Source organism: Macrotis lagotis, chromosome X, assembly GCF_037893015.1.
Source record: "Macrotis lagotis isolate mMagLag1 chromosome X, bilby.v1.9.chrom.fasta, whole genome shotgun sequence".
NCBI classification, from domain to species: Eukaryota; Metazoa; Chordata; class Mammalia; order Peramelemorphia; family Peramelidae; genus Macrotis; species Macrotis lagotis.
In genome coordinates, this window is record NC_133666.1 from 48,903,007 (window position 1) to 48,915,875 (window position 12,869).

Here is a 12,869-nt window from a genome sequence, read left to right on the forward strand (position 1 = left end):
CAGAATCTCTTCTTCATGTACCGAATGCTTCTATTTTCAGAATGATCTTCTGGATGTGGTAGCAAGTATTGACTTATCAAGGAAGACCGTCAAAAGAATTCGAATAAATTTTGTCTTCGCTCTGATTTATAATCTGCTTGGAATCCCTGTAGCTGCTGGTATGAAATAATTACTCTTTTTATTCCTTAGAAGTCATTCCAATTTTGTGAAGGGGTGAATTTGGATTTCTAGATTGGTTTTCAGGATATGGTTATTGGGTGTGAATTTCTGGTGTGGTAGGAGGTTATTCAACAAAACCAAAAATTTTCCACAATGCACTCTGCTATTTTACTTTTTGGGAATGGAGAGCATTTGGCTCTTCTTCACTTTAGGCAAATTGATTCAAAAGGGCAACCAACTCAAAGCAGTAAGCCACACAAGCATTTGAATGCCTACTGTGTGCAGGTCCTTTTAAGGGGCTAGAGAGGCAAGTGGACCGTATACATTGTCTGTGACCTCATAGCCTCTATTTGGAAAGACAAAATGGAAACGAACAAGTTCATGAAATCAGTTACAGACCAATTTATTCAATAAGTGCAAAACAAAAATATTTAGGGGGTGTAGAATAAATGAATATTCTTAAGCTAAATAAAATTAATTAGGAAAAAAACTTCCTGGAGAAGGTGAGCTTTAATTAACGATTAAGGGAAGATGAGGAATTTGTTTCTCTTGTCTCCTCACTATATTGTAATCTCTTTGAGAGTTTAGCACAGTGTCTGATGTGTAGTAGTAGGTAATGAATGTTTACTGAGATCAGAAACTGCTTTCCCATTTCATGGACCACCTTTCTCCTCCCACCTCAAGTATGGATCAAGCAGTAGCCACTCAAATTCTTGCTAACTGATTGAGGAGCTTGGACTGTAGGAGGAAAAACAACTAGATAGGGATAGATAGCTTAGCTCAACACAGAAGAATACCTTAGTAACAAGATGTGAGGTTGGTGATGTCCCAAGGTGAAAGTCAAAGTTTTATTAGTCCCAGTCAAAATGGCCACAGTCATCAGAAGGGAGTCGCCTATTACTGCTGGAATACCAGAGAAGATCACCCCTTGTCCCCAATCAGCATAAGACCAAGATATGATTCTAAATCTATCTGCTTGTTGGAAAAATCTTAACAATGTCATAGATTCAGAGCCCTAACTCTGAGCCATGTTTGTTTTCTAGGTGTCTTTATGCCCATTGGTTTAGTTTTGCAGCCCTGGATGGGTTCAGCTGCTATGGCCGCCTCATCAGTTTCAGTGGTGCTTTCTTCATTGTTGCTCAAACTGTAAGTATGGTGGCATGGCCAAACATGTTTTCCCTAAAGCATTTTGTGTGTCATAGACCCTTTGGATGTCTGATGAAATCTATGGACCTCTTCTCAGAGTAACATTTTCAAATGAATATTTCTGACCTGCCACTCTTGTTGTGACTCCCAAGAGACATTCCTTCCTGGAAGAGTGTATATCAGTTTCTTTTTTGTTTTGTTTATAACATTTTTCTATTGTATCCATTTGTACTAAAGTAGGCAATTTGAAAAAATAAAACCCTGTGTTCTCTTACTTCCACATCCATTGAGCAGAGGGACTCCTTTTGTAGCGTGAAAGATGCAAATTTGTGGGTCCCAGATGCTGAGGATCCAGAAGGAAAATGCCTGATACAAAGAGTAAGAGTTTCTCTTTAAAGTGAGGTGACACTGAGACTAAGACTAGCCCCTGGAGAGGTCTGCCTGACTGCCCCTTCTCTGGGGGAGGGCTGCAGTTACTGATACTTCTAATCACATCTGCCCTGGTCTAACTGATATTGGCCCTGGGTACTTGTCAGGTAGATTGTGTCAGTGAAAGGCGTGTGAAAACAGCTTTGCCCTTCCTTCCCCTGCCATTTAATAAAGCAGATAGAAACAAGCTCTTCTCAGGTAAAAAATGAGAACCATCCAAAGATACACATGAGTCCCTATAGTACACACTTTTTATTATTATATAATTTGGTATGACTTGTATTTTGCTGTAGCATTTCTCCCATCCACATTTATTTATTCCAGTATTTCATTTTTAATTAATAATTTATTTTATTTTTCCAGTTACATGTCATGAATGTTTTTCAACCTTCATCCACTTGTATGTTACGCAGTTTTCTTCCACCCTCCCCTCAGCAGGTGAACTGTCTAATGAACCTTGTACATGTTTCTGTTTAACATGTTTATGTATTAGTCATTTTCTATATGAGGAATTAGGACTAAGAGAAAAGAGAGAAAACCATGTCATAGGAAGGAAAAACAGAAGAGAAATTTTTAACGTAGTGTTCATTCAGATTCTGTAGGTTTTGTTTTCTTCTTCTGGATGGGGATAGTATTGTCCATAGCTGGCCTAATAGGATTGTCCTAACTCTCTGAACTGCTGAGAGAAGCTGCTGCATCCATCAAGGTTGATCATCTCACAATATTGTTGTTAACCTATAATGTGTTCTCTTGGTTCTGCTCCCTTCTCTCAACATATTCCAATATTGTAAACTAAGTTGTACTTTTCTGTATTTCTAGTTATAAAAAACCTACTTATGAGAAGTATGAACCGCGGCCTCACTACCAGGTAGGCCGGAAGAGTCCTTCAGAAGTGAGTGTTCACATCGGCCTTGATGATGCCTCCAGAGACTCTCCCAAGCTTGGTTTGCTGGACCAGATAGTCAATTACAGCAGAGCCTCAATCAACTCCCTGTTGTCAGATAAGCGTTCCCTGAACAGCATTGTTCTGAGTGAGCCAGACAAGCACTCACTTCTGGTTGGAGAGTTCCGGGATGATGATGACACCTCATTGTGAAAAAGCCCCGCCATTGCTGCTGGCCAGACCTCACTGTGCACTGATGGAACTGAGGTTTAGGAAGTCATCTTAGTTTTGTCAAAAGTTAATGTTGCAAGGATTTGGAGTTGGTCTTGTGTTCTGAGATATTTGTGGGGCGTGGAGGGGGTAGTTGTCTCATGAGAAAAGTATCTTTTTCAGCACATCCACTTTGAAGCTATTTGTGTCTGGTTTCAATGATTTTCAGTATTTTTTTAACCTGAAAAGATAGAACAGCAATGGAGACCCACAGAAGCTTCTCGGTAGTGCTATTAACTGATTGGTCAGATGGTTTGAGGATTTGATGAGACACCCCCCCCCAAATAAAAGCCCAGTAAATAACTTAAGAAGTATACCTCTTTCAGGAGATGGGCACTGAAGGAGTGGTGGCTAGAGCTGCTTGCTTGGTTGTATAACCTGCCTTCCTTCAAGTGCATGAAGAATGACTCTCATGGCTAAGCACAAGACCTGGGAGAGAGGAAGGGAAGCAGTGGAAGCCATTCAGGTGACACTTAGCTGTGCCTTACCTGCAAATTTTTCTCCAAGAATCTTTACCTTCTGAAGCTGTTAGCACCTAGTTTTTGGTGAGGATGAGCATTTGGCTTTCTTGAGTGAGCTTCACTGGGTTGGGTTGAGTTGGGTCAGGTCAGGTCAGGTTGGTCTGGAAGGGTTAACATAACTTGAAAGCCTTTTTTACTAGTTCTCCCTTGCTCTTGCTTCCTGGCCCTCTGGGGTGAAAGAAGTGAAAGGACTTTGTAGCTTTCTTTGTGCCACCACACTCCCAGGCTTCTATTTTTCCAAAGATATCAGTTAGTTCTGATTTCAGTTGTCACCCTGCCCTGTATAAATGTGATTCGTGGATCATACTGAGATCAGTTCCAAGGAGCCATTCTCAGTAAAATCACTATTACCAGCATCTGTTTTAGCCTTGTCTTCACTGAATTTTCCCACAGATAAACATTACCTTATTTAATATATCTGTTATTTGCATACACACACAATTCCTTTGCCTTGAGCTTTTTAGGAAAGAGTATGTATTAATATTTATCATTTGATAGATTGTCAAATCTCTTTTAGTGCTTTAGGTAACATTTCCAAGTTATTTTAAATGAATGCCAATAGTTTAAAATTGCTTTTGTTTTAAAACCTCTCTTTTTCTCTGAATTAAAATATAGAAGTTACTTTTTACCTAGAGTTACACTTCTAAACATAGTGTATACTGTTTTCTTCTAGTTTGATATATTTATACTTAGTATAGTATATACTATATAGTATATAGTATATACTTAGATGGGAAATTTTAAGGCTTGTTCCCTCTGTCATATGGGCTTAGAATTTCCCCTCTTACGTGATTGGGAATGAGGAAGTGAATCAAAGGTTTCCATTGATATATCTCCTTCTGTGTCTCTGTTATTTACAGGGTGTTGTTTTTGTAGAGACTACGCATGAGAAGAATTCATAAACAAATGCTCAATTTTTTGATCCAGTTATTTAAATGTTTCAGCTGGAAGGAGATTATTTACCTAAGGCAACCTTGTGGAACAGGATCGAAAAGCAGCCTAAAGGGAAACATCAGTCATTCATTCTCATGCCTTTTCCCCTTCCCCACACAAAACAAGACCTTTCGTATATCATTTAATAGTATCTTTACAAATTCAGAGGAAGTCTAATTTGAGTCTTAGGATCAAGAGACAGACAGAGCTGAAACGTTCTATGAAGGTGCTATTAGTGTAGAAGAGTAAACTCATTTTAGGGAAAGAATGACCTTGTGTGTCTCGACTCTCATTCGAGCCTCCTTCTGAGACCATCTTCCACGCATCCAGATTTAGTTGTAAGGTCTCTTTATTTAATTTCAGGAGCTTTTTGTGCCATCTTTTATTTTTAGAGATTGCTTCTAGGGAGAAGCAGCAAAGGTGGCAAATACAAATTATGTTTTCTACTACACTCCGGAATAAATTTTTTTCAAGTCAAACAATCTCTTTCCTAAGGAGATTTGGTCTTAGCTAGTATTTCCAGCGATGTCTTTGTCTATGAAGTTGTCTTTTGGAGCCAATGGTCACACTCTGGGTTGACTGCCATGTTTGCTGCCCTGGGAAAGAACTACTCTCATAATTTCAGAGTCATGACTTTGCTGTGGGAACAGAAACTTTTTTGTTCAGGACTGAGTCTTGCTTTATATCTGCAGCCATGTTTTGGTTCTCTTCTCTAAGTCTCTTCTGCAAGTCACGGAACTATTGACTTCAGATTAGGTTATGGAGGGGAACAAAAACATTACTCAGAGCTTGTAGCAAGAGTTGTAAGAACAAATATATATTTTTTATATTCAAAATTCAAATGATTTATATTTGTTTCTGATATTTGAAGTTCTTTATTTGTTCATTGATTTCTGCATCCATTCAGTAGATCATGCATTTAGATTTAACAAGTGCCCTTTGGTACCCATCTCTTGTTTAGACCGAAATGTGGGCTGCCTCCAGGCTTAAACGTCTGGAGATACCTTCTGAATTTAGAAGCCTACAATCTAGTTAATGCGTTTTGTGCCGTAGAAAAGACCCAGGAAGTATGGCTGTCTAGTGTGAAAACAAGACTGTCTTCTTCACTTCCCAAACTATATGTGTTTTGTGATTTAGTGTCAACCTATTAGAAAGTCAAACATGCTGCTTTGTGAACAAATGTTTTTATTTTACAATGGTCTCCAGTTCGTGTGTACAGAATGGTTGCTATAGCACTTGAAATGTTTGTAGTAGTATATATGTGCAAACTTTTTTCTGTACACATTTTGTGATGAAACAGCTTGCAATCAAAGGGTTTTACATTGTTCCGGGAAATCAGTTTAATTACTTATAGTTTAATAGCTTGTATTAGATTGATTATTTTTCTTAATATTTATTTTACTATGTTTTGTCATTCTCTGTAGGTGAAAAATGTCCATGATTTGTTTACTCTCCAATCCTTCTTTGGACAATGTTGTGCAATGCTTATCTTGCTTACTGTTTTGTAGTTGATTTGCTCTGTTTGGTCTATTTTTTTTCATATGCATGTAATTGAACATATTTCTGCCAAGGATGTGCCTTCAACTTTGTAATTACAGTGTTGTCAAGAGATATCATTTAGTGTCTCCTTTGTGAAATGTTTCCGCCTTCACCAGTAGCTGCGAATGATTCAAGTGCCCAAACCATTGAGAGGGCCCTGTTCCCTAAAAGCTGCAGATCACACTTAAGGTTATAGTTCCATTTATAGATATTAGTGGGGGGCGGCTAGGTGGTACAGTGGATAGAGCACCACCCCTGGAGTCAGGAATACCTGAGTTCAAATCCAGTCTCAGACACTTAATAATTACCTGGCTGTGTGGCCTTGGGCAAGCCACTTAACCCCATTGCCTTGCAAAAACCTAAAAGCAAAAACAAAAACAAACAGACATTAGTGAAATATTGCTGTTCGGGACAACTCGAAAGCCAGGTGTTGCTTGGTAAGATGGTGTTTAAGATTTCTTTGGTCTTCATTTAAAGGTAATTTGTACATCTGGTGTTTCCTCTTTTTTCTCTTTAAGTTTAAAAATGCTCTTTGTTTGACAATAATCCTTTGAGGTAGAGAGTTGTAAGTGTTTTATTATTTATTTATTATCAATATTTTACCCATGAGAAAACAGTGAATCAGAGAGAAGTGCCTTTGCCAAGGTCACACAAGTCCTGACTTCATGGTGCAACTCTAATCTCATTCTTCAGACTTCAAATCAGGTACTATCTGTATCTTCACATGTTTCATTACTTCTGGTAAAAGAGTCCATTTACTCTTGAGTATCCTTTGGGATTTCAACTCAGTGAATAAGCTGATGAACCTATGTTCTTGAATTCTCACATACAAGCATTAAGTATTCCCAGTGCGCAGGGAAGCATGGCCTTGTAGAGGGGATGCTGTACTCAGAAAATCAGAATGTGTTCCCATCCTACCTATGCCTGTACTGTGTGATCCTGACCAAGTCAGGTAACTGAGCAATGTAGCAGGCATCCCCGTAGGACTTAACTACTCTAATGTCAAAGCTACCTTAGTGGAGGGAGGTCCCACACTGAAAGTTCCCCATCTTGAGAAATCATCATGCAGAGAGCTTCTTCAAATACGTATCTGTATTTGTACCAGAACTGTGCTACATACCAAAGATCAAAGTCAAAAGTGAAATTGTTCCTAGCTTCAAGGAGCATCTATTCTACCAAGATGGCTGGAACTGCATGTATACAAAGAATGAGAATAACCATTTGAGGAAAGACAGAGAATCACAAAGCAGAGGAACTCAGTGTGTGGCTTCCTTAAGGAGATGCCACCCGATGGGAGGCAGATGCACAGAGATGGCTGTTGCCATTTCACAATCAGGGAACCTACTTATTGGCCTTTTTGTTTGGCATGTGGAGCAATATGAAAAACTGCTCAAAAGGGAACTTAGAACCTGATTATGGAGGACCCTAAGCACTAGGTTGAGGAGTCTTGTTTTATCCTAGAGAAGAATAAGCAGCTACTGAATGTGATTGAGGAGAGTAACATAGCAAGCATTTATTTATGAAGTGCACACTATGTGCCTGGCATTGTGCTGAACACTGAGAATACACAGAAAGACAGTCCCTACTCTCAGAGAGCTCACAGTCTAATGGAGGAGACAACTCTGTATAAACAGATTCTCTGCAAGATAAATTGGAGATGGTAATTAACAAAGGGAAGGCTTCCAATGGAAGATTGGATGTTAACTGGGGTTTGAAGGCGGGAGGGGCACCAGAAGGTGCCACAGCTGGTGAAAATGTCCAGATTCAAGAGAGTTTCTCGTGTGAGGAACAACAGAGTCCAATGTCACTGGATGGTAGGAATGTAAGGTACAAGGAAGGGTAACAGGGCAGCTTATGAGGGACTTGGAATACCAGGGAGGTTTGTGTTTTATCTCAGAGGTGAAGGAGCCATTGGGGTAAGTGACTTGGTCAGACCTGTGCTTTAAGATCACATGGTCTGTTGAGTGAAGGATGGGCAGGAGTGGGGAGAAACTTGAGGCAGGAAGACTGGTCACCAGGCTATTGACTGTGGGAATAGTCTAAGCCTGAGGTGATGAGAGCCCCTACCAAGGAGGTGGCAGTATCAGAGAAGAGAAGGGCATGTAGGTAACACATGTCACAAAGTTTAAATCACCAAGCCTTAGCAATAGATTGGATAATGGGAGTGAGAGTGAGGAGTTGAGGATTGTGAACCTGGGACATTGGGAAGGTGGTGGTGCCCTTGATAGTAATAGTTTGTTGGGGAGGTAAGACTAAGAAGACCTGGCACTTGATTGGATATGGAATGTGAGGGAGAGAGGAGATTCAACAATGACTCCCAAAATTAAAACTCTAGGTAATGAGAAGGGTAGTGGTGTCTTTCACAAATATAAGGAAATTAAGAATAAGACTGTTTCAGGACAAAGATCATGAGTTCTGGTTTTAGGTCAGTTGAATTGTTGTTGCTTCTGAGGTATCCAGGTAGTAGGAGATGTGCAACTGAAACTCAGGAGAGACCAGAGTTGGATGCATAGCCCTGGAGTTCTCTGCATAATGATAGTAATTGAATCCATGAAAACTGAGAAGACCCAGTCAGACAGAGTAGAGGCACTAGGACAGAACTTTAGTAAATCCGTGGATAGAAAGCAAGATTTGGATCCTGTATCGGTTCAACAAAGGTGAGTGAGGCACTGTAATCAAATGGGCTAAAGGTGAATTAGGAGGGGAAAGTGTCATGAAAACCAAGGAAAGAGTCTACTGGAAGACAGAAGTGGTCTAAACATTGTCTGATACCACCAAGCCACCCCCAAAAATAAGGAGGGCAAAAGATGCCCTTGAATTTAGTAATTAAGTGATTTTTGACAACTTTAGAACACTTTCAGTCCTGCATTGGAGTCAAAAGAGAAAAAGTTTTGAGAAGTGAATCCGATGTGGGGAAGTAGAACCAACTCCTCAAAAGAATTTTCCAAAAATTTGGCAGGGAAAGAGGGGATGATAACTTGAGGGATAGCAGGGTGCAGTGAAAAGGTTGGGTTTGGGGGGGTTTGTTTTTAAGATTGGAGGGATCTGGACATGTTTATGTAGGCAGTAGGAAAGGAATCAATGAATGAAAAACTTGGAAATGATGGGGAGAGGGTTGAAGGGAAAAATTCTTGGAACAGACAGGAGGAATAGAATTGCCAATCCTGATGAATATTTTAGGGGTATCTGGTTGAATCATTCCTATGTAAGATTTCAAATTAGAAAGCCAAAAATGATTTCTCAAAAAAACCCTGGTGGTTTGCACTGGGACCAATGAGAATTTCGTCACAAATGGCAAGCTGAGAAATATAAAAGAGGAAAGCCCCTTTTCATTTGGTTCCGTGTCTCTCAAGTGCACCTACCATGCAGTGAGCTGGCTGAGCTTCTCAAGGAATAACTCCCTTATCTTGAAGGGATTATAAACCTTAGAAAGAAGAGCACCAAGAATATGACTCTCAAATGGCTTGCAGGTGAGTTGTTGGTTTTGGTCTTTGAATACCTCCCAGCTTTGGGTGCTAGGGAAATTGAAGACAGAAACCACACCCCCCTCACCCCCATCCCTCTCACGTCACTCTTTAAGATTGTTTTCAAGTGGTATTTCCTGGAGACTGAAAGTCCAAAAGATTTTTCTTCCAATAATTCACTAAGGAAAATCTGCTGCCAGTAGTGCTGTCCTATGGTGGGTGCTCCGGCATTTGCATGGTCTGCCCCTGCCTGTATCCTCTTGTCTACGCCTCACAGCCCAACCCTTTGTGGCCTAGACACTGTCTCATGGACTCAGAGCAAACCTCAGGAAGTTAATGTTGTAATTGCTGTCCAGAATCAGTTATGCAACCCAATTGCCTTATCAAAAGGGTGACATATCACAAGTATACTTTGCTTTATTTTTTTCCATTTTGCTGGGGAAGTTTTGTGTCTCTCCCTTCTAAAACATTCTCAAATAATTGACAAATCTGGCCAGATCCACTTTGTGTTTTAATCAGCTCAATGTAGTGGGAAGAGCACTGAAGGAGGATCTGGGAGGTATCTTGGGTACTTCTTCATTACCTCTACTAACTTGTCACCCGACGTTTGGTAAAGGGCCTCATTTCTTCATACTTGTTGCTAAAAATCAAATCCCTTTATTTCTGACCCTTACACTGTGCTTTGGTATCTAGGCACCTAGGCATAGGTTTGGCTCCTGAGCCTCAGTGTAATTTAATTTTCTCTTTAGAATTACTTGGTACCAGGGGCGGCTAGGTGGCGCAGTGGATAAAGCACCGGCCCTGGAGTCAGGAGTACCTGAGTTCAAACACTTAATAATTACCTAGCTGTGTGGCCTTGGGCAAGCTACTTAACCCCATTTGCCTTGCAAAAACAAACAAACAAACAAACAAAAAGAATTACTTGGTACCTCTCTTCCCAGCATCTTTCTTTCTAGGGCATTTTTATTGTCCTTCAAAGTTCTCAGTTTTATCCTTTGATCTGCTCACTTTTCTCCCTGATTCTCAAATCTTAAATATGGAGAATTATATGAAGGATGAAAGCCAGATTTTCTCCATTCCCACAGAGGATCAAATAGTCAAAAATTGCAGGAGGAAAAATAACAAGCATTTTTTAAAGAGCTGCCATGTAGCCTGTATTATGCTAACTTTCTATGCTTTCTAAATAGTTCATTTGATCTTCACATCAACTATTATTCCCATTTTACAGCTGAAGAAACTGAGATGGACAAAGGTTAAGTGACTTACCCTTAGGGGAGGTAGGTTCTATTAATCATCCCCATTTAACAGCTGAGAAAACCTAGGTGAACAAAGGTTAAGTAATATATCATCAGGGTCATACAGCAAATTAATTTCCAAGCCCAGTATTATCTTGAATTGATGTAACTTATGAAATGGAGCAGGCACACCCAGGTCTTTGGGTATTCTCCAGGAAAGACTATACTGGTAGTAGGAAGTGAGGCTACACTCACACTTTAATGGGGGCATAGAGGGAATGGGACAAATAGCACAGAGGAAGCAGAGCCAGATAGTGTTGGGACATAGGATAGGGTGACGGAAGAAGTCAGAATGAGGAGGGCAAGTGGCATTGAGAATCATGTAACCATGGTGTAGAGTTGGCTGCACGTGGCACCATGGAGCCAGATGGAGATGGAAAAGGACTGGGGATATTGTTTGGAGTCTCATTTTTATGAGATTTATATCTGTGCCACCTTGGGTTAATATATTAACATATCCATATCATCTCAAAGTTATCAGGAACCCCTGGTGTTCTGCGAATCTTCCGGAACTTTTCTGAGATTGACAAAGGACCCTGCCTGAAGAACCTAGATGGCTTCTTCTCATTCATCATATAGTATCAGGGTGTGATTTTGGGTTGATATTTGATGCAATTTGTAAGTTATGCTCCTCCACACACCCACTATTCTGACTGGAAGGCAAGAGGGTAGGCTACAGGATAGAAGACCAAGAGAACAAGATGATCAGGGTCTCCAAATACTCAGAGGAGTTGCTGAAAAGGGCTTTGGACTTTGCTTCCATGGAGATTATTTTTTTCAGTCATAGTCTTGCATATTCATCTGCTTGGAGGCAAAGGACTGGACAAGATGCTATTTTGAACCCCCCAACCAACCATTTTGTTCCATATATACTTAGCAAAGTCAAGTTATCAGGACTTGATTCAGTAGATATGAGCAGGGGTTCAAGGAGTCTTCAAGGGATCTCGGAGATTATCCAATCAAACTTGAATCTTAACTGAAATCCCCTCCACAATGTGACTACTTCTCTCAAAGGTGCTATGGAGAACCAGGTCCTGAAGGAGCTCAGTCCATTTTAGGACAATTTCACTGATGAACATCTTTTTTCATTACATTCAGGATTTCAGTGACTATGTTTTCACTGTTGTGTATACTCCCTCCCTCATTGAAAATCTCAACCATCCTGACCTTCTTATCCTGTGCTATGCTTCTCTGTGTCTTCCCATAAATCCTCCATAGAACAGCTACAGCTTTTAGGCCCCATTAACTTCTTTGGGAAATAGTACACCATGTAAAATTTCCATTTACTTTTCCTGGCCATACAGGTCCCCGATGTCTTTTATGTTCCTTCATAGTAATATGGTACTATTTGTTTTTAATTTTATTTTTCCATTCCCATACCCTTTCAGGGAGCAAAAATCTACTTTTCTGCACATTCCCCTCATTATTCATAGTTTTATTTTCTGAGAAAAAAACAGAACAAGTCTAATCCCTTTCCTATAGGATCATGCTTTTGAATATTTGATGATGATGCTCATTTCTCTCCCTTGTCACTATAAGCCCAGGTTGGTTGGAACCACAGGGCAAGAAGACCCCACAAGTACTCAGATGAAAGAAGGTGCAGTCTGCTTAGAGTTTCAACTCCTTTCTGCCAGATTCCATAAAATATGGGAACTTCCTTAGAGGAAGGCATTCCTCCTTCAGGTACTGGGCTCAGCAGCAATAGGTTAGAAGGGAGAGCTATGTTCCAGTCCCTCTGAGTATTTCCTTAGGGACTGGGACCCCTTAGTAGTACTGATCTCCTGGAATAAAGTCTTGCCTAAACTGGTTGTTTTTGTCCAATCTCCTGTGGATCTTAAGGACCAACTTCCTCATTGCTCCATGATGATAAATGTTCTGATACCACTACTTTTTTGTTCTTCTTCTTGGCCTTACTGAAATGATCAGTGATACTAGACCCAGATTGACTTCCCAAGCCAAGACTAACAGAATCCTAGAATTTTTCAAAAGTCTTCTAATCCATCTAATAGCTGAATAAGACTTCCCTCGACTTCCAACAAGAATCCCCTCAACCTCCTGACCAATAGAAGTCATCTAGATATTGCTTGAAGACCTCCAGTAAGGGGGAACTCAACACTTCTAGAGGTGACTTAGTCTACTTCTAATTAGTCAGGCTGTCAGTAAACTTTTATTAAGCACTTAGGGTGTTGGGGATACAAAGAAAGGCAAAAGAAATCCCTGCCCTCAGGGA

The 12,869-nt window shown here is 40.2% G+C and overlaps 2 protein-coding genes across 2 annotated transcripts in view; both read left to right on the forward strand.

The window, feature by feature from the left end:
* Positions 1–5,957, forward strand: part of ATP7A (ATPase copper transporting alpha) — a 116,198-nt gene extending 110,241 nt beyond the window's left edge. The window contains exons 21-23 of the mRNA XM_074205999.1: positions 41–158; positions 1,203–1,305; positions 2,554–5,957. Of these exons, the coding sequence (XP_074062100.1) occupies positions 41–158; positions 1,203–1,305; positions 2,554–2,830 (498 nt within the window). The 3' untranslated portion in view covers positions 2,831–5,957. The remainder of the gene's footprint in view (positions 1–40; positions 159–1,202; positions 1,306–2,553) is intronic.
* Positions 5,958–6,050: 93 nt separating this feature from the next.
* Positions 6,051–12,869, forward strand: part of LOC141501732 (toll-like receptor 13) — a 35,961-nt gene continuing 29,142 nt past the window's right edge. The window contains exon 1 of the mRNA XM_074206000.1: positions 6,051–9,350. The gene's annotated coding sequence lies outside the window, so the exon portion shown is untranslated. The remainder of the gene's footprint in view (positions 9,351–12,869) is intronic.